At 45.2% G+C, this 21,310-nt stretch overlaps 1 protein-coding gene across 6 annotated transcripts in view; it reads right to left on the bottom strand.

The window, feature by feature from the left end:
- Positions 1-21,310, bottom strand: part of spega (striated muscle enriched protein kinase a) — a 39,139-nt gene that overhangs the window by 13,774 nt on the left and 4,055 nt on the right. For 3 of the 6 annotated variants that reach the window (XR_004789829.2, XM_035622873.2, XM_035622881.2), the window contains exons 3-19: positions 11,640-11,738; positions 8,906-9,056; positions 7,012-7,869; positions 6,272-6,804; positions 5,544-5,726; positions 3,453-3,598; positions 3,158-3,246; positions 2,830-3,005; positions 2,555-2,741; positions 2,266-2,339; positions 1,825-1,983; positions 1,542-1,731; positions 1,164-1,393; positions 945-1,064; positions 750-854; positions 275-481; positions 31-154 (exon numbers count right to left, since the gene is read on the bottom strand). Coding sequence is in view for 5 of the 6 variants with exons in the window: in XM_035622873.2 (XP_035478766.2) it covers positions 31-154; positions 275-481; positions 750-854; positions 945-1,064; positions 1,164-1,393; positions 1,542-1,731; positions 1,825-1,983; positions 2,266-2,339; positions 2,555-2,741; positions 2,830-3,005; positions 3,158-3,246; positions 3,453-3,598; positions 5,544-5,726; positions 6,272-6,804; positions 7,012-7,869; positions 8,906-9,056; positions 11,640-11,738 (3,631 nt within the window). In the remaining variant the exon portion in view is untranslated. Of the gene's footprint in view, positions 1-30; positions 155-274; positions 482-749; positions 855-944; positions 1,065-1,163; positions 1,394-1,541; positions 1,732-1,824; positions 1,984-2,265; positions 2,340-2,554; positions 2,742-2,829; positions 3,006-3,157; positions 3,247-3,452; positions 3,599-5,543; positions 5,727-6,271; positions 6,805-7,011; positions 7,870-8,905; positions 9,057-11,639; positions 11,739-12,568; positions 12,869-13,525; positions 13,569-16,211; positions 16,548-20,093; positions 20,306-21,310 lie in introns of those variants that run through there. The other 3 variants (XM_035622890.2, XM_035622898.2, XM_035622903.2) reach the window with 3 other exon arrangements.

Raw genomic sequence — 21,310 nt, 5'->3', positions numbered from 1 at the left:
TAATTGGTCATGAGGGATAGAAGGACTAACCTCTTCCAGGCAATAACTGCATGCACGTGGTTCAATGTGATGGTGATGCTCGCGGGTTGGTTCTCTACTACATATACGATGTCCGGTTTATCCAAAATGACCGGTGCTTTCCTCAGATAGGGTCCTACAAAAGGCCAAAATTTGGGAACTTTAAAAGTGAGCATGTACAATCTATAATCTCCTTAAAGGAGAAGTTTTGAAGCAGTGTCAGCCAATCCAAGCCTTCGGCAGTCTTCCGGAGTACCTCTGTCCAGCAGCTGGACCAGGTCAGTAGAGGGTGACGGTTTGCTCAGTGTCTTGCCGGTGGACGTCAGGACTCGGAAAGCGTAGCGCACCCCTTTGGACAGGGAGGTGACGGTGTAGTTGGTCTCCTTCAGGTTTGACGCCACAACAGACCACTGGATAGAGCCCAGAGCCTGCTGCTGGACCGTATACAGCAAGGAGCTGGCATCTGCGGACACATAGTTAGTGAGCCTGGATAATAAAAAGCACACCGTGGAGTGTTTGAGATGGAGGGGAGAGGTTGGTTTTGTTTTGTTTTCAAGTCAGTGTTGATGAGGAACTAAATCCCCATGGGAATTAGAAACATCTCAGAATGAAAAGAAAGCAAATAATCCCCCCAAGACGTACATGCTTTCAAATAGTTTATGTAAGTAAAAATGTAAACATTTTTTGGTCAATAAAAAAATGTAAAATGTCCCGAAGCCCAATGAACCTACCGGATGAAGGGTCAAGCCTCTTCTGTCTCTTCCAGCTGAGGCTTATAGTTTTCCCTGTAATGGCTTCTATCACTGGAGGACCATCTGGAGGGTCCGGAACTATATCTGTTTCCAAACAAACACAAACATACATTACAAATACATACAGATTGATATGACAAACTATAGCATCAGACATTAAGTGTCCACGTCTACCTGTGACGTATAGATGTGCATAGCAAGCTGCTTTGCCCACTTTGTTGGCGATGACGGCCTTGTAGACGCCCCCGTGAGCGTGACAAGCGCTCCGGATGACCAGATGGTGGACATCCCTGTCTGAAGAACAGACAGACAAGTTTCTCATTTACCATCTCCACCCGCCCTGCCCGAAAAGAATAATAACTTTGTTTGTTAGTCATCGGTTCTTTGTTTTACACTGGGTCGTCTTGCGTTCTTCGCTGCTCTCGATGCGCTTGCTATTGTGGTACCAGGCGATGGTGGGGTAGGGCAGGCCCGCCACCATGCACTTCAGCAACGCCTCCTTCCCTTCGACCACCTCCACATCAGCCAGAGGTTTGACAAAGTCCGGCATGGTCCTCTTCTCCACCTCACTCTCCAGCCCTTCAGGCTCCTCGGGGATGGACGGCATCTTCTCCAACTTGGCCCTGGAGGAAAGATGGGAGAGGTGGAGAGTGCACACTGAAAGACTGACGATTGTCACACAACATTTATTCTGTACTCCAAGACTTAAAGACCAAAGAAAATAACACAGCTGCTCATTGAGATACTTTTCATATGAGTGACGTCTCTTACATGTGGGAAGAGATGGCAGCTCGGGGTTCTTGCATGTAGAGCTCAGCGGTACATTCAGCCTTCCCATGGACATTTTGAGCGACTGCCGTGTAGAAGCCCTCTGTGTCGCTGCCGACGTGGGTGATGACGAGTGAGTGGCGACCGTCCTCTCGAAGGATGCGGACGTTATCACTCTGCTCCACTCGTGCCTCTGAAATAACGGCGATTTTTTGTTTCATGGTCGTTAGCTTTGTAGAAAACCACACGCACCAAATATCAGACAGACAGGCGCCGAGATTCTTACCAAAATGCATCCATGTGACTCGTGGAGCCGGCGATCCGCTCACCTTGCAGTCGAACCGGGCCGTTCGGCCTTCAATCACCTCCAGGATGTCCAGTTTACGGGTGAACAGAGGCTCCTTGGATGGAGCGACACTCAGGTTTGCGCTTGAGGTCAACTCCTCTGTAAATGCAAATGCATACATTCATGAGCATCACTGATGCGAGTAAATTTACAGCGTTTAAGGTTTTTTTTAAATGATAAATGTAGAAGAATGTATTCGTAACCCAAAAAGTTATTGGTGTTATTGGTTCCAGATTTACCAGAAAAAAAAATCTTTTCACCATATTCCATTGAAATATGTCAGCACATATTATTTTTGAGGATTCAGAACTAAGAAGAACCATTTCGATATATATTTCCATTTTCTCTTAAACAACAGGGATGACAAAGTGTGTGCTTCACCTTTGGCAGTGCTCAGCTTACATGTGTATGTCCCACTGTCATCCTCATGTACTGAATTCAGCAGTAGACGGCATCTGAAAGATGAAACAGAACAGCCTTGAGAAATATCAGGCAATTCAAAATTCGAAATTAACAGATAATCTGGCAAAATAAGTTTTTCACTGACGGTAAAAAAAACAAAGGACCGTGGATTTTGGAAAGCCAGGACTAAAGGACTTGTCCATACGTAGTTCAAAAGAGAATCGCGTAGACCTTTCCCAGAGACATTTCCCAACACCAATGGACGCACCTCTTTCCATCAAAGTGCATCTTACAGTTGAGCAGTGCTGGCTGGATCAGCTTCCCACTGGACAACCAGTCCACCTCCACATCCGAAGGTCCTGTGATGTGACACTCGAACATGGCCGACTCTCCGGCCCTCGCTGCCACATCGTTAACCCCCCGAGTGATCTCCAGTGATTTTCGTGCCGCAGACGCTGATCAAAACACAAATAAAAACGCTGCATCACAAGATATTTGTGACGTCTTGATCGACCTACACAGATTGAATTCCCCATTGCGCACCTGTGACCTCCACTCTGCACTCCGCCTGCTCGCTTCCACACTCATTGACGGCCTTGCAGACGTAAAGCCCGGCGTCCGACCTCTGAGCCGAGATGATTCTCAATTCCCTGGTGCCGTCGTCTGTCTCTCGCACGGCGAAGCGCCCCGCCGCCTTGACTGCTACTCTGTCCTTCAGCCTGGGTCAATACAAAGCGGCTGTCACAGTCGTTTCAACTCAGGCGTTTAATGCAGTGTGTGAGCGCGGGTGGGAGACAGCGAAAGAGATTATCACTTCAGTTGTCCCCTAAGATATCTGTCTGCGATAAAGCTTCCAGGAAAGCAGCCCTACCAGTAGACCATGGGTTTGGGCTGCCCTGTGACCTTCGCTGAGATGATGACGTCTTGACCCACAGTTATCCCCTGGTAACATGGTGCCACCTTTGACAAATAAAAGAAGAAGAAAAACACATTGTCAAACTGGAAGCCACCACAAAAAAACGACAACAATTCTGCACATTTTATGACAATTGCGTAATAAAGCCGTTAGACATTCATCTGTGATCCTTCCCCATTATAAATGTAGGCATCAGGAACATTTTGGGGGTGAAAACCTCCACAGTGATCAGATTTGAAGACACCCCTACCTGAATCGAGGGAGGCTCTTTGAAGTGGACACTTTTGCACAGAGCAGGCGAGTCCCCGACCTCCATCGCCTCCTCCTCATCCGACTGGATCGGGCTGCTGACCTCCAGGGAAACGGTCGGTTGTTCACACTGCGCGTGGGACGAATCTGGAGGAACAGGCGGGGGATGTGTGTAATAGAATTTTCTAGCACACTGCTGCTTACTTCTCCTTGGGTTCGTGAAAAAGGTCAACTCCGATTTCCACACTTTTTCATTTGAGTAATTAAGTGCAAATCTCTTTGACATATGGCGAACACGGCACCGCACTGACTCGCTAAACCTTCAGATGGCAACAATCTGTCATAGCTCTGATGTTTACAGTCTTTGCTTGCTTTTCTGGAGATGAGAGCGGCGAGTGTGAGATGAGTGGGCCGTGTCCACTCATCTCTAACTCACCCTCACACGGAGCCAAGGGGACCTCGCTGCAGTGACCATAACTGAACAGAAAATGAATTAATCCCTTAATCCCTGACCCAATCATTCGCTTGTTCCCATGGAGTTCCAGCGCAGACGCTGTGTCTGGACTCTCACAAAAGTCAGAATGAAATCACAGCTGGGTGGAGAAGTATAAATCGCTGCCACCCTGCCTCCTGCTTTAGACTCAGACATCTGGCATGAGCAGATAACACTGTGGGAAGTGATGGAAATGGACGGAACGGAATTGAGACCCGTCCTTCTTTGAGAAAACAAAACAAACATCAGAGTGAATAGATACAAAACCGCTTATTAAACAGTGTGAAAGGAAGCTGCAGATGAAAGAAATCTGAAAGCTCTAGAGATTAGCTCTTAACAGACACAGTCAACGTTTGGTTATAACGCTTAAACAGGAACGTGTTCTGCTGAATTTGCTATTAAAAAGGAAAAATAAAAGGACCTACCTAGCGTCACATCTCTGGGCAGCGCCTGTGCTCCAGGGGATAACTCCCGGGACTATTTACGTGGAACCTGCCAACTCTTACACAACTAACTCTCCCTTTCAGCCTCATCCTCTATTCTCTCTCTATTTTCCTCTGCTTACCATCACTGTCCTGCGCAATGTTCTCCAACACCACCAACACCCCAAAACTCCCACAGCAGTGGCAGAAAAATTCAATATCACGTGTGTTCATCAAGGTTTTGGTGGTTTTTAGTAGGAGGATGATATGATGAAATGAATAAACAGCTATATATATATATATATTAACAGTGTTTATCTGCCACAATTTGGTTCACCCTGCCTAAAAAACTACTCTGTTCCCTGCCATCACATTTTGCCAACTCCAACTCCAAGCCCTGTAGCATTACATCTAAAGACAAATTTTTAAAAAAAATCCACGACTGCAGCAGTAATCTCAAACAGGGACACAAAGCAGACAGCAATTATCCGTAAGAACAAGAGGGCGGCTAAAAATACTCCTTAGACTCCACAGGCCTAATATGGCAACGCAGGCCCAGCGCTGCCTGTGAGGACGACACCAGAGTGAATGCTCGCATTTGTTGACAAAACTCCGGACCAGGAGGTTTCATTAATGTGAATCAACACCCGGGAGCGGTACGAGTTCGTCACACACACACACACACACACACACACACACACACACACACACACACACGCGCATACATGCACACGCACACTGTGCAATATAAACACACATTTATAAGAACAGAAACCTTCCAATCCAAATTGGAACATTTATTTTGTTTACTTCTGCTTATGAATGCCATGGCTGCCTTTAAGGCTCGAGGGACCTTTTGTGTGATGGGGCAGGTCTGCAATTTTTTTAATCCAAACCAAGATGTGTTGCCGGGGGGGGGGTTCTTTTAAGAATTAACGGGTCGCTATGGCAACTATCACAGCAAGGAGCCCCAGTTGGGGATGCTGAGCTCCAGCGGGCCTTTGCAGCCATTAACACAGCATTTCAGGGGGAGGAGGGCTGGCAGTGGATTAAAGCGAGCTGCGACAATATGTTCATGTATTTCAAGAGGAGCATCACGGCCCCGTGTCTCCATCCAACTGCACCGATCGCCACCAAATCTATCAGCAAACTCCCCCTGCTGTTCCCACCGTCTCACCTGACTGGATGCGGAGTGCAGCGACGCAGGACGCTTTCCCTGCCGCGCTGACAGCTGTCACGCAGTACGACCCAGCGTCGTTCGGCCTCATCTGCTTCATCAGCAGACTGTGCTCCTCACCCGCAGCCTTCACCGCATGAAAGGCGTCGCTCTGCATCTCCACATTGTCCTTCCTCCAAGTCACTGAGAAGGCAGAGGAAAAACAAAAAACACATTCACACAGATGCGAGCCAATAAAAACCCTCCCACTGAAAGAACACATATAGAACAGTCCACCGTTCAAAGACGGGATGGGAATAAGACTCTTTGTTTTTGGCAATCACATTTTTCCAAAGAAGAACACCATGTTTTTTGTCTTTAAAAGATAAGTGTTTTAAATGGATTATAAAACAGAAGGTTATGTCCCCCCTACAACAAAAAATACACAAACACACACACGCACGAAAGAAGAATCTTTTCTCTGCATTTTCAGAAAATATGAAAACATGATGCAGAAGAGCCACAGATTATCTCAAATAATTCATTACTTTGATTAAAATTAGACTGCATTTAGTTGAAGTCATTTTTAGAGCAACAAATTCTGGCTTTAAAATGTGACCTGTATTTCTATTTCTGCATTAAGTTTGACAATTTTCACGTCTTAAATTCAAAATAAGGAGATGAAAAATACACACAGACACACACACACACACACACACACACACACACACACACGTGCTCATTTGTACCTGTAGGGGGTGGGTTTCCAGTGATGACACATCTCAGTGTGACCTCTGAGGCGCTGGGTCCCGTGGTGGCCTCAAGAAGCCTCTCGAACCTCGGGGCCTCAGCCGGCTCCTCATCGGCGCACGGTTGCGCAGAGCGACCTCTCTTGCCCTTGCGAACGTTTCCCTCTTTCCTCCTGGTCCTGTCCGCAGCACAGTCTATCTCCATGGGTTCATCCTCCACCAGGATAGTGGGGATGTTCACTTTCAACGCCGGAGACGTCCGCCCCACCGCTGCCTTCCTCCTTTTCAGGAGAGGGCTGATGGAAGGGGTGGGTGATGGCGTGAGCCGAGGGGGCTTGGGTGGATGCTGGGACCCTGGTTCCCTCACAGTATCTAGGGATGCTGTCTTTCCATTCGGGCTGCGTGGTCTGGGGCCTGCTCTGTTGTCCATCTTGGTGTCTCTTTTTGAATCTGCCCCCAGGTCTCTGGAGGAGGACGACGATTGAGCAACAAGTGTGTGTTTGTCAGCTGCTGGATAACTTTGTGGTTTTTCCCTGTGTGCAAAGACAAGAAACCCGTTATGTAACAACAAGACAACAAGTGCGATATAAATAATGCATCTATAGCACTGTTAAATAGTTGCTTATTTTGTTTCTTATCTTATAACGAACAAGCTATTCTTACAAAGAAAATACACGAGAAGCAGATTACATATAATTTTTAAAAACCCACAAATTCATGGGTAAGGATCATCTGCAAACCTGGTGAGGCTCGTCCTTGTGGCTGTTAGCAATGGTTGCCCTGGTAACTGGTGTACCGGTGCTGTCTCCATGGTAACAGAGATTTTCCCTGTGCTCCCTCGTGCTGAGCTGTCAGCTGGTTTGCCCCGTGAATCTGTCATTTTAGCCTTTTCGGGATCGTTACTTTGATTCCCCAGACCGTTGCCTTGGGCCCGGGGACGAATCTGCTGACTGCTGCGCCCTTCCCTCTCTCCAACTTTTCCCTCCTCCAGGGCTCTCTCCCTCGCCTCCAACTTTTTAACCACTTGGGGAGGAATGGGCTCTAGTTTCCCCGCGGGCAGCCTCTCTTTCTGCGACAGCTGCTCAGTGGAGTAAGCCTTCTTCAAGCTTGGTTTCCCCACAAGCTTCTTGATCCTCTGGAGCTCTTCAGCGAACTTGCTCTGGTAGCTCTGGACCCTCTGGGAGTAGCTTGTCTTGTCCTCTAATGAAGAGGCCCGCTGCTTGAAAACCGTTCGCTTCTGGGCTGCGCCCTGCAGGATTCGGCCCTCCTCTTTGCTGGGGCCTCCTGTCTTCTCGAAGGCAGCGGCCCATCCAAACCCTGAAACTGACCCAGCTCCTGCTGGCACGTCCGCGCTTGACCTTCGCTCCTCAAAAGCCAGAACCTTGTCAAAGATCTTGGGCCCTGCGCGAGCCAGTTTGGGTGTCATAATAACACCAGAAGACTGGTCTGTTTTAGAAGAGCAGGGATCCAAAGGCTTGGTTTCATCCAGGTCTTGGTTTGGGGTACTGTTGCTGTTTTTGTGTGTAGTGGGAGTTGGCTGGGGAGAAGACAGGGGGACATGGGAAGAGAGCCCCTGCGCTCCTTCAGCGGTTTGAGTCCTAGAGGGTCAAGGATTAAAGGAAAATGTATGCAGGTGGTTAGAGCTCTGGTGCAGTTGCCGAAGGTGTCGGAGGAGTAATAAAGGAGGAGTTGAACGTCCACATTTTTTTTTTTGTCATTTCGTCTTTTTATGTTTTCATATTCAACAGGAACACAGAGTTCCTTGTGTATTGTCTGTGATCTCTTGTGTCTCACTTTTAGAGACGGTGTAAAATGAAGTGACAGAGAAAGGAATAGAAAAATAACTGAAATAATATACGATTTCTGGAGCAAAAGTGGAGCAAACTCTGAAATACGTGTTGCAGCAGTACAATTTACAACATGAAATGCCCCTTGGTTTAAATTCAAATACAAAAACATCATGCCTTAAAAAGAACCTGCAAATCACATGATCGTTAGTTTGCGTGAGAAAATTCATGCTAATATTAGCCCGGAATAAAGCCTGTAACCCATGCATGCCACAGCAAACCTATGAAGATAGCTAGAGAAAACATGCGGTTAAAAAAAAGAGTAATCACAGTTTCCAGAAGGAAGTGCTGAGTAATACACATCTGCAGATTGTGTCCGCTGTAATGGCTCTAAGAAATATCAGCAATCAAACCACACCGAGTCAAAGGAAAGTGTGACATCAAAATTAAAAAAAATGGGAAAACACTACGAAATAAGCTTAAATATATGAAATTATGATTAAAAAAATGAATGAGTCGAGTCTAACTCATGGAATAAAATGTTTGCGAGTTGGGGATGTAATGTCTTGTTTCATGTGTCAGTTTTCCATGAAATTTGGGTTTGTGGGCCAGTCTCTTTTGTTCTGTGGAAGAAAAAAAATAAGCCATGTGCTATAACGGCATAGAAAATGTTCTCCCTCGGTAGAGGCTGAACATGCTCCCGTAGTAGTCGCTGCCTACAGAAACACTTTCCTCTGACCCCTGAACAGGCCGGGCCAGGTTAGCGTGAGACGCGCGGACCAGCGGCTCCACACCCAGGTGACGGACGGGGGGGTCTCCCTCGGCGGGGCCCCCGCCGAGAGCTTGCCTGGCTGGGTTTGTGGGGGCCAAGTGCGGCCCTGGGGGGCGGGAGCCCAAAGTGCGGAGCTCTCGCTCCACCACGGGGTCATTGATGCCGGGAAGGGTGGCCCTGCGATCTGAAGCATCTGGGTTGTAGTCCATCAGCCGTCCTCCCTCACCTGGAGAGAAATACAATCAATACTGGTTGATTACTGTTTTTGGAAAGTACACATAAACTTTAAGGATTAAATGTGACTGTAAGATTTTTCTTATCTCTCAATTATGGACAAATAGATCATAAAACATGGAAGGTGTTAAGCCTTTAAATCCGTTTTTGTACAATGTCAAATTACATGCTCTGGCTGTACTGTGGATAATACACAATTTAATTGCCAGACAGTTATTTCCTTCTTAATAATAAAATAATAATTAAGGATGAATACGGCTTATGTTTTTGTTTTAATGACTGCAATTCTCATATAATGCCTTATAATACCCAACCATAATTAACTGAGAGACGCAGCGATACCAAGAGCAGGAATCCTGAGTTGGTGGAAAATGGCTGATTGTAAAAAGAGGAGTGCAGGAGTAACATCATTAAGAATTGAATGGGTAAAATGGATAAAGAGTCTTTTGATTGCTTTAAAAACAGGAAATGAAACAGACAAGTGTGCAGGCTACTTTGTGGAGCACGCACCACTTAACCAGACACTCTCCCCCCATGGCAAATCAGGTAATGATTGACATTTTCGAGATGAGCAACAGAGACAGGAATGCTGTGTCAGCGAAAAAAGAATGAGCAGTCAGCATCTTGCGTTAACGACGGAAACCTCGAGACAGCGATGGAGTCGATGATATAAAACGACAGACTCCTGCCGCAAACGCCAACGATACTGACTCAGCAGCGTGATCATAAACCAAACTAAATGTTTCTCATAAAGCCAGAGAGAAAAAAACCAACATGAATAAAATGGGAAAATCTTTTCAGAGGGTGCTGCCTTGACAGTTTTGAGCTTTATCTCTGTCGGGCAAAAAGAGCAGCGCCGGTCAGGCTTCGAGCGCTAACGGAGAGCGTGATTTTCACAAACAACCCCCGTCTCGAACATGTCCTTGAGGTCCAAACAAGGTCCATCGGGACCGACTGCAAACTGACCTACGCATCACCTGGAAAGTTAAACCGTGCATTCTAGTTTTTCCTTGCAGGCGAGGAGATATATAGGGATTATATAGATATATAGGCGATAGCAAATGATGCATCAGCTCATTCCTCCCTCATCTGATATGCTTTGTGTTTTTGTTCTCTGTTTTGGTTGCTTGTCTCTGGGGGGGACGCGATGAGGGTTGTAGTCAGCCCACCAACACGCAAGCTCAGGATGTGCAAACACTCTACGAGGGAGGGAAAGTATCTAAAATGTCTTTGTGATAGAGGAGAAGGGTGTCAATATTTCTGATCTATATTCAGACACCCTGTTGCCTGGTGAAGAATATGGGTGGTGAGGGCGTACAGCTCCTGTGACACGAATGCAGCAACACCACTCATGTGAGTGTTCTTTGAGAAAATTGGGTTGTAATTGGTTTGAGATAATGAAAGAGTGATGAAGAGTGATAAAAAAATAATTCTGTCATGGTCTTTTAGGTGCGATGTTGGCAAGGATCTAGACAAAGTGGTGGAACGAGAATTCAGTTTCCTTAATGTCGGGAGATATTTTTTAATACATTTTTACAGATTTCCCAGGGAATAATGCATAGCAGGCATATTTAGGTTTGCAATTGCAATTTGGTGCCGAACCAAATTAAAACCCGGATCTAGCGGATTGAAATGTGGTAGGGGTTAGTTATAGTTTGGGCTATTCTAGTTTTCTTTACCATTTGTGACACATATAAGACAAAATTATTAATTGATTGACTCATTTAAAATGAGCAGTTCAGAGTTCAGAAGACCTTTACTCACACCGAAACCAAATCGCTCTCAATTCCGCAGTCACATGGGCCTTAAGGGAAACTCTAAAACTAAGATTATGCAAATACTTTGTATATTGTACAATTATTTTCATTAATTGATGATTGTGACGATCATTTTCTCTGATTAGTTGCCATGTCTATGAAATGCCTGTTTCATACGTGATGTGTTCAATGTCAAAGATGCAAAAGAGATCAAAGATGCAGCAACAGTTGCCTATCCTTCTTTTGTTGACGAATGAACCAATAAATCAGTTGATTGAACTGAATGGTCTGCATTTATATCCTTATGCGTTAAAGTGAACTAGTACAGAGTATAGTTAAATAATAGCTTGTAGCAGAAACGGCTTCAGTTTTCTGGGCTGTACGTTCCCCGCGGAGACGCACACACGCTTGGTTCGAGACCTGAGACAGGTTTCCTGCTGGAAACTAGGTCAGTGTGTCACACTGTTGCATCACACTGTGAGGGATTAATGTATCCTGCCATATCGGGTTTCATCCAACGCACGTCTCTGGCCAAGCTGATAACAGCCCCCCTCCCCCGCCGTTAAATCTATAAATCCGCACTGAATCCTAAATTTGCAGAAGTGTATTTCTGGCAGTGATGTTATTGCCGCAGTAAAAACATATTGACTGTCCCCTCATAAATGGTTTCAGAGCTACTGGACATGTGCTTCCCACTGTATCGCCTACATGTGCCTGTTTGCTGCTATGAAAGTACGTCAATTTAAAAAGGGGAAAAAGACGAGTGCTGAAGCTGTAAAAAAAAAAAGAAAGAATCGGAGAGAGTTTATATGAAGTACCTGGAGGTCCTCTCCGTCCAGACTTGTCTTGGTGCCTCCCGGGCCCCTCTTTGGTTTCCATCTGAGGTTCTGTGGTCTCATCCTCTGTGGCCTCAGAGTCTGAAATGAAGACGAGGCGAAACACACGGACGAGTTAAGACGGGTGACGGAAATTTCCGTGCAGAGGATTGAGTTATAGAGGAGGAGGACAGGAGGCTGAAACAACAACAACAACAACAACAACAACAACAGAGGCCTTCTGAAAATGACATTTCACATTTGCTCAGCTACACACAGCGTGACGGGGCCTCGAAAAATGCCGCAGAGAGCCCCAAGAGGGAAATAAATGGGATGAGGCTTGAGCGTGACATGAAGCCCAGCTGTGGCTTGTAAAATAAAAAAAAAAACATGGCTGAAGTGATCAGGGGTTTTTTTTCTGGTCAGCCATAATTTAAAAAAACAAATCAATGAAATAAAGAATTTCACCTGCTAAAATCATTATTGAAAGCAAGTTTAGAATACACTCAGGTTTGAGCATAACCTTGAATATTTAGAAGATTCCACTTTTACAAATAAGACAGCATGTTATGATAGGTTTGTGTAGCATTGAATAAAAACACTGCGGTTCAAAGAAATTAAGACTAAAAAACAATAAATGTATAAAAAAAGAAAGAGAGAGGGACCGTATTCAGTTAATGGAAAGGGGAAGGCATTCCGATTTTGTTGTGGAAGATGATTTTGAATACAAAGAACGACATTACACGATAGAAGGAAGATGGACTGAGGCAAACAGGAACCACAGACACGGTGATAATGAGCCCCATCTCTCCGACCGAGATCACATTACATCAGCACGGCGAGCAGATGAAGTGAGGGAGCGACGGACGGGAGGAGAGGAAAGAAAAAAAAAGGGAACCAGGCAGAAGATGAATCAAGGAAGGCAGGTTTACCATAGCTTTGCTTTCGGCAGGAGCGGAAAACTTCGCTTCCGTAGTGGCAGCAAGAGAGGGCAGACGGGAGAGCACCGTTACTATGGAAACCACCATCTCGCTCACCCACACGACCAATCCTCTTCGTACCCATTCGAGTCTAAATATCGCCAGCCAAACCGCCGGGCGGCCGACACAGACGTGTTTACGGGTTTAGAGGGCTCGTGAGGGAGGCGGACGACAACCACAAAACAGGTTGCACCTCATCATTGCGCCTCGCATCAAGTCAGAATCCTGATTAGATAAATCCAGAGGGTCTGCCTGATGACGAGAAAGCCAGTGTAACATGAACAGTCACCAATAACTCATTACATTGCCAGCAGTGTGTGTGTGTGTGTGTGCGTGCGTGCGTGTGTGTGTGTGTGTGTGTGTGTGTTGTCAGGGGTGTGGGTATGTAGATCCACCAGGCAAGGGGGAAATCAACTCAGCAATTTCATAATGGGGGGGGATATATATAGCCTGAATTATAATGTAAACATGATTTGGAGTCAAGTGCAGCTCAGATGTGACTGTGCATGGCTCAAATATTGACTAATATAATAAACCACCTTGGCCAGACATTATTCACTCAAGGATTTTTATGCATGCAAGCCACAGTGTGATTACAAAAACACTGCTTTGTGTGGGTGGATGGAAAATAATAACCCCCCCCCTCTTGTTGTAAGCAGTCAAGCAGTAAAAAAAAAAAAGGGCATACATACACAGAGAGCAATATAGATGTTCTACAACAGCAACTCTCATATATTAGAGGAATAAATCAAAGTGAAGCACATGCAGTCGAAGGCTAAACACAAACCGAAACAAAGGAGAAAAAAAAGGGTTAAAGCTACTTTACTTGGGTTTTGACAGATAAGAAAAGAATGGAGAAATATGATAGAAAACAACAGAATTGGAGTAAAGCTCATACTGACAACACACCATGGGTAAATCTGCCAAATGTCCGTGTGGAATGCCCCGTTCTCTGAAACAAGACACAGAGTGCGATGTGTTATTCACCAGCGGACACACCAACTCCTCTGTTTTACACAAAAACCACACCCTTCACCCTGTACGCAGTAAAAGGGGTGACATGTACCATGATCCTTCACTTTCAATACGCCTGAGGGAAAAAGCTACAATGATTTCGTTGCTAGTCCAGATAGTATGATGTACATCACTTGAGCTTTGCACGCCCATTCCTGATCTCAGGGTTCTCCGTTTGTGACTTCTGATTAGAAGCTCCCACACAAGCTGGTGAGTGAACTTTTGAGTTGAGGTATAGAATTAAAATGAAAGAAAAATCCAGATAAGTTTGAAAAAGTCCTGTCCAGAGGCCAACGATCTCATGTTGCAAATGGCGGCTTGTATTTTGCAAATTTTGTGAAATGTGACCCTGTTATTATCATTATCATTGTTGTTGATAGTATTATTCACACTCTCTTTATCTGTATCTACTTGGAGTCCTCAATTATCCGATTCACTGATTAGGATGCGGAGTCATGTCAAAGTCAAGCTGATGTCTTCAAAACGAGTGCATTTTCCATAATGTAGCTGAAGATCGAAAAATTCACCAGCGCACGCTGAAGCAACTTCAGTTCGGCCTGCGGCTTCTTCTGGTGTGATATGAGTACACCGGCCGACTATGATACATTTTTCCAAAAAAACATGACACAAATAAACAAAGCTAAATAACGTCAGCATGCAGTGGTTAATTACCTCAACCAAGGAGGTTGCGTTTTCATCAGCATTTGTGTGTTTGCTTGCTACTCAGCAGAACACGCAAAAACTACAGAACCAATTTCCATGAAAGAATCAGCGCATACAATTTTGGAGCGGAGCCGGAAAGACAGGCAGATCCAGGATTCATTTTTTTTCCACTTTCTTTAACATAGGGAGATAGGGCGTTAGCCTTGGCGGAGTAATGCGCTCTCCGGGCACGCTCCTAGTTTGTTCATTTGTTTTTTGGTTGGTTTATTTGTTAGCAGGATTATGCAAAAAAACTACTTAACCAATTCCCACCAAGCTTGGTGGAGGGATTAGCTTGGGCTTGGTAACAACCCATTACATTTTTGGAGATTAAGGGGCAGACCCAGAATTTTATCTTATTATTATTTTTAACATTGTTTTTTTGACATCATTATTTCTACTGTAAACACCAAGCAATCATGTGTAGGGTTGACGGCTGGACATTCTAGTTTTCACTCTATCTGATTGTCAATGTTGACTGTCCATGGGGAGTGTGTTTTGTTCCCATATATAATACAATTCATTAACTATCACATGTGAAAAGCTGGAACTGGGCAGCATTTGCCATTTTTGCTCAATTTTTTTTACTTGCGCAGTTAATTGGGCACCATTGACTTAACACTTAATATTACTCGACGCCACAGACTCGGTCCATAACTGGTCATATAGACCATATTTTTTATTTTATCAATAAAAAATATATAAATATATATATAGATCTGTGGGCCGTGTTTGAGTCCCTGCTGATAAAGCAGTTGGTGAAACTGCTTCTTGGACAGTCTGTCAATCAGCACCAAGGAGAGCTCCTCAGAGTGACTCACTGCTTTGCAGCGGACGGCAAACTGAAATGACTCATTTCACACTCATTTCCCTCGGCGTTCGCTCCCCCGAACTCCCCACTGGTCACAGTCTTTGTGTCAGGCAGTTTGATTAACTGTTGCCTGCGTGGTAACCGTGGTTTGACAGACTCCGCCAGAAGCGGCCGGCGTTTGTCGTGATCTCCGTTGTTACGGCCCCGGGGCCAATCATATCAGCAACACGCAGCCACCTTTTGAGAAGGCAAAATTTGGCAAACACTTCAAAAACATTTGCGTGGGTGCAAATCCAGATCCCAGCAGCGTGACTCCAACACGCCACTGGAAGCAAAAGAACACATCTCGAGGGTTTGAATGAAATGCGGATCTCAGAGGAGATAAGATCGGCTGCTTTGCTCTGTGACTGTGTGCCCTGATTCTCATGTGTCCATGCGTAGCCCACTGACACACTTTCCACATTTCTCTGAATTTGTGAAACCCCGTCTGATAAATTACTTATCAAGCAACAAAACTGTCACGACTGCCAGGGCAAGATGCATATTTCACGACACAGAATGTGCACAATGACACAGAGGCAGCACAGCACAAATATGGACTGTTTGATGTTTCAAAAGTGGAATATTTGGGTCTTTTTCAGTGGTTCGGTGAGTGTTCTTTCTATTCACAAATTGATTTCCATTTCTCATACTAGTTAACTACTACTACTACTACAACTTCTTGTAGTAGAATACACCTTTCTACCCTGCAAACAGAGTTCACTTTCTTTGATAGGTTGTCCTGATTTGTCCTCGACAGATATCAGACAATCAAACAAAAGCATTCATTCTACTGCTTTGCTCCGATTACATTTCCCTAGCAGGACTGCAAGGTTGTCATCAGCACATGTCAAAATTATCATTATCAGTTGTGTCACAAATTAAGACCTTTTGCATCTCACTATCAGGTACAGGGTGTGGCATGACATCCCAATACATAAATACATATCAATCCCTATGAAAAACTGCAAACATATAGATTAAAAAAAAAGAGCACATGTCGTTCAACAATACATTTTTTGTTGTCACCTGAAATCTCTTCTTGGACCAGATCTTCTTCATTTTTCCAGAAGCGCTTCCTGTCAAACGTGCGAGATTACCTGTGGCATGAGCTCACAAAAAACATCCATACAACCCCGAAAAAAAGCCCAGGGTGTGGCATCGGCAAGAATATGAAAAATGAAATAAATATTACAAAAGAGGATTCGGCCGCCTTTTTGTGCGTGGGTGTGTCTATTCTCCGGTCTGGCGGCAAGATGGAGAGAAGGGGAAGAGAGAGGATGCAAATAAACCAGAGCCAGGTGTCTTTGTGTCTGAGTGAGTATCCGCTGATGTTAACAGCGTCCGTCTCTGACGTAGAGGCTGCCTTTGGAGAAGCAACCCCCCCCCCCCACTTCACTCAGAACAAGAGGAGGTGGGGGTTGGACGTCTGGGCAGAAGGGGTGTGTTGGTCTTGATTGCAGTGATGTGAGTGGAGAATAAAGAGGAGGAGGAGGAGGAGAAGGAAGAAAAAGACTGGCTTCCGTCGAACATGTTGCCTTTTTGTTTTTTTCTTCTCTCTTTCTCCTGAGCCGCTGGAGTGAAAGAGGAGAGTGACAAGAGAGCAAGACCGAGGCAAAGAGAATCAGAGAGAGAGAGCGAAGGAGAGAGAAAGGCACAAGCATGGCGAGGGCAATGTTCACAGAGGAGGAGGCAAAGCGGGGGAGGGGGGGGGAGGCATAGATGCTAGGATGGAGGGGTTGAAATTGCTATAGGGGGAGAGGGGGTGAGAGATTTCTTAGAAATATTAATGCGCAAACCTCCCGAATACAGTCTCCAATCGCCTCACTCTCTACCTGTAGTGTATTTTCCTTTGTTTTCCTCTCTGCACAAGGAAGCAGCCCTCAGCAAAAAACATAAATAATCAATAATTTATCTAAATTCCATGTCTGCTAGGGTTAGGTCCAAGGTATACAAGGTGATCATACGAGATAAAAATACATTTTTAAAAAATAGATTTTTTCGCAATCTGCACCAACATTTTTGTTCTTTCTTGGTTCTATGTCCAATCTCTCCACCAAATTTAGAAGAAATCCATTCCATAGGGTTTTCCATAATCCTGCTAACAAACAAACAGACAGGGGTGAAAACAACAACTTCCTTGGCGGTAGGTAATAATAATAGTCATTATAGATTCATAATTTCATAGCCCACATAGCAACATCTTCACCTGGCCGTTTCCTCCCACCAATGATCCGAAATCTCACAAATGCATTTTCTAATAATGTGAGAACAGAAGGACAGGAAATGCTTACATCACACATGAAGCTGCGAAACAAACAATAACAAAACTAATCTGTAAAATGATCTGTTAAACTTGCATATTTATTTCTAAATTATGAGAATACGCGAGAATGACGAGAATACAGTCTGCACCCGCCTCCCGCATCCAGCCTCCTCCTTCAAAGCACTGATTCACACCCTGACACACGTTAATTGTTCTTTGACACATGATCTAAAAATAATTACAGACAGACCCAGATCCCATATGTCGGCACGGCTCTTTCTTTACTCGCCTTGCTTAATTGTGTGCTTTTTAGTTTTGCTGAAGTGAGGCATGTTACAGTTTACAGGCCTTTATAAACAGAGGATCAATGTGGGAGATCTACTCCAGGATTTTGATTCTGGTCATCAGCTGATGATTAATCACCCAGCTTTAAGAGAGTCCTTTCCGTAAGGCATCCATAAATAGATTGAGATTTACATCGGTTTTTTTTCGTTTAAACTGCAGACAAACCTTGAGTTTGCAGTGGATTGCGGTTATGCGATTGTTATTTTTAAACAAACCTCCCCCTCTTCGCCCTCGCCCGCCTCGCACTCCTCCTCCATCCATCAACGGTGAGAGGCATTCGGCCCGGCAGAGAGTGCAGCGATCGATACCGGCGCTTTATGCGCGATACGGGATACACCCCCAAGTAACAGTTCAAAAACGCCCACGGATCAATGAGCCCATCAAAACACAGGATTCCATGACCATCAGCCACTGAGAGGCCAGATACGGTGGCAGAGCTTCCATTTCATGCTGCTTGGAAATCTCTCTCAAGGAGGGTTGTGTTTTTTTCTGCTCACCAAAAGTCCCGGCGCCTTGGCCGCAAGCTGCCTCTGACTTGGATATCACAGAATATCAGCCATTAAGAAAAGACCATTTGATTCCGTCAATGCATGCCATCGACCTTCGTCTTACTTGAGGGATTCAAGAGGCCACAGTCCTCATTGTTCACCAGACACACCGGTTTTGCCAATTGGCCTAGGGACACAAAGTTTGGCTCCTGCCAAATCTGCAGGCCGACGGAAAAATTATAGACACCAAATTAATGTAACAAGGACTTTGGACCGCGCTGTAGTCGAATTAGCTTGAAACAACAAGAGAGTAAGCAGACTCCACGAGAGAGGATTGATTTTGTGACAGAGGCTGCTCTCTGTGGAGCAGCCTTGATGGATGCCTCCCGGGCATAGCAACAGCTTTATCAGCAGCGAGTCTGGAATAATCCCCCGCACAGAGGGAAACAGATTCTGCTGCCGTTACATCACACCGTGATCACACCGTTCCTGCTTTTCACTGCATTCCTACTTTGCCATTTAGACCAAGTTTCTCTGTGCAAAAGCACAATCTGCCCCGCCATCATCATATCGCAGACCTTCATCAGCAACCCTCTCAGGTGGCATCGGCATTCCAGCTTATCTGGCATTAAACGTTTTGCTTATGGATGTGAGAGTTGTGAAATGTGAAGAAGAAAAAAAATCGAATTTGTGGTACCTTTGTATTCTCAGGTCAAAGCATGGAATCACAATCACAGTTGGCAGCCCTTCATCTGCACCGTGGTAATATGTGCCACCGGAAGAAAAAAACCCTCGGAGGAAGATGTGAGAGGTGGCACGTCGATTGAGCTCAGATGGTGAGGTGGTTTGTAAATCCCAAAGTACCATAGGCCAATGATGACGGTCACACTGCAACCCGATCCTACCACCTAATCCGGATTGAATCCCAGAGGGTTCCTGCGAGCGACCGTGCACCAGTGGGATGGGACACAAACACATCTTCTGCCAGGCCAAACACTGGGGAAACAGCGGCCGGCTTTACGCTCACATATTGCCTCAGCTGCCTGGTGAGAACAGAGGACCAAATGAATCGTGGTGCGTCTTTGATCCACTTGAACGTGATATTCGGGGAACGTGAAATCATCAAGCGGCTACGGATTATCTTCTGCTGCAGTGCGGCTGCAGTCGTGACAACGGGACTGGGACGATAACAAATGGCGAGGGCAGGAATGCCATGCCGTGTGTGGTCTTTAACAGACTCGGAGTGTGCAGAAAATAATTGGCTTATGGTTCAACTGCGGCATGTTTATACACAATAATCAGAAGATTCAGGATATCAAAACTTGTCAGCAATTTGTATCATATCAGGAAGTTTGCATATTTGTGTTTATAACTGAAGGGTTTCTCTCAATGAAACCTATTTCTCGGCCTGTTGCTACACACACTGATGTAAACAATCACTGTTATCAGCTGCGAGCTTTGTTTCTGGACCTGGGGTGTGATATCACCCTTTTATTTTCATTTGGATAATGGATCGGGCCTTTAAAAGGATTTCTGTAACTAGTTTTAGGACTGGATGGAGATTTCAAATGGTGCTGCATTTGAAATCATTGAGTAGCAACTTGAGTATTAATAGGTAAATTATATTTGCACTATGCCAAACAGCACTGTTCTAGAGAGACAATCCAGTAAAGCAGCAACAAGAGTGGCCTCACAATGTTACCATGCTTTCGTACTGCATCGACCTATACATCCATCCTGCATAAGGATCCACAACAAAACAATTCATGTGGTCATAGCACATCTCTTGCACTGTCGCCAGCTCCCACTCACCTCTCTGCTTCTTGCTTCTCGGCCCACTCACGCCTTCCCTGACACTCCTCAAAGCTTTCCGTGCATCAAGCAGCTCCTTCCGCGACATGGCTCTCGTCTTTCCTCCTTTGCCCAAAAGAACTTCTTCTCAGAGTACGAGTCTTTCCTAAGTCTAAACGGCTAAAATCAAGGAAACCTCCTCTTCTGTAACCCACATCTCTCTTTTCTTGCCCTCTCCCTGTCTTCCCCCAGTTCTCCTTCACTATGGCCGCCAGCTTCACCAGTCTATTTCGAGGCCTGCATAGTACAACGCCTCCAGTCGTACTGTACTTTCCCCCTGCACCCCCTTTCAGAAAGCCTCCCCCCCCCCCATTATAGCAGGAGATTAAACCCACTGCTAGACCGAAAATGAACGACCTTTTCCGTCCTCTGCGGGTCACTCTGCTTGGACTAAAGGGAGTTTTGAAACTCTAGAACAGGGCAGACATGTTGTAAGACACCACTATTGATGCTGCACACACACTGACAAGACAGTCACAGGGACGACAGATGAAGTGAGGCAGAACTATTTTTCAGACATAAACCTTGGAGCTGGAGGTGAAAATAACACTTTGCATGAGTTAAAAATAAGGTTCAGACTGTGACTGAATGAATAGATGAAAACTAGTCTCTCAGATACGGGTGCTGCCATCTTGTGTTGATGATGTAATCTGGAGCCAGAGTCTGCTAAGTGGAGAAAACCAGGACAGAAAACATCTCTTGGAGAAAAGAAATTCTAGGTGAACTTTTTGTTTGGTCCATGTCCCATCATCTAACATGGCAGGGTTTATGACCCATACTGCAGCCAGCCATCAAGATGTTTCGGCTTCCCTTTTGGATGCTGTCATGTCATCGACCTTTTTCTACACAGTCTATGAGAGTAACCCCAAAAATCCCCCCGCTGTACTGTACTTTCATCCTGTTTCTTACGTCCATCCATTCTCAACATGCGATACTTCCGTCACATCGTTTAATCCTTTCATCATACATCGCTGTCGATTGACGTTAACATGCAATCCTGTATCATCGGATGCTTTCAGAAGTACACAAGCTTTTTCCTATCCTGTTAATCCCACACATTCATCTTGCAAGCCCTTTGGGGGTCCTGAACTTTGGGAGCCACTGCTTTAAAAAGGTACAAAGACCTTGTCAAATGTTATCTCATGAATAACTGCAAGTCACATCTCGAAGGTCCATTC

The sequence above is a fragment of the Scophthalmus maximus genome, chromosome 1 (genome assembly GCF_022379125.1).
Source record: "Scophthalmus maximus strain ysfricsl-2021 chromosome 1, ASM2237912v1, whole genome shotgun sequence".
NCBI lineage: Eukaryota > Metazoa > Chordata > Actinopteri > Pleuronectiformes > Scophthalmidae > Scophthalmus > Scophthalmus maximus.
Note: the sequence above shows the minus strand (reverse complement) of the source record. Positions and strands in the feature narration are given on the sequence as shown.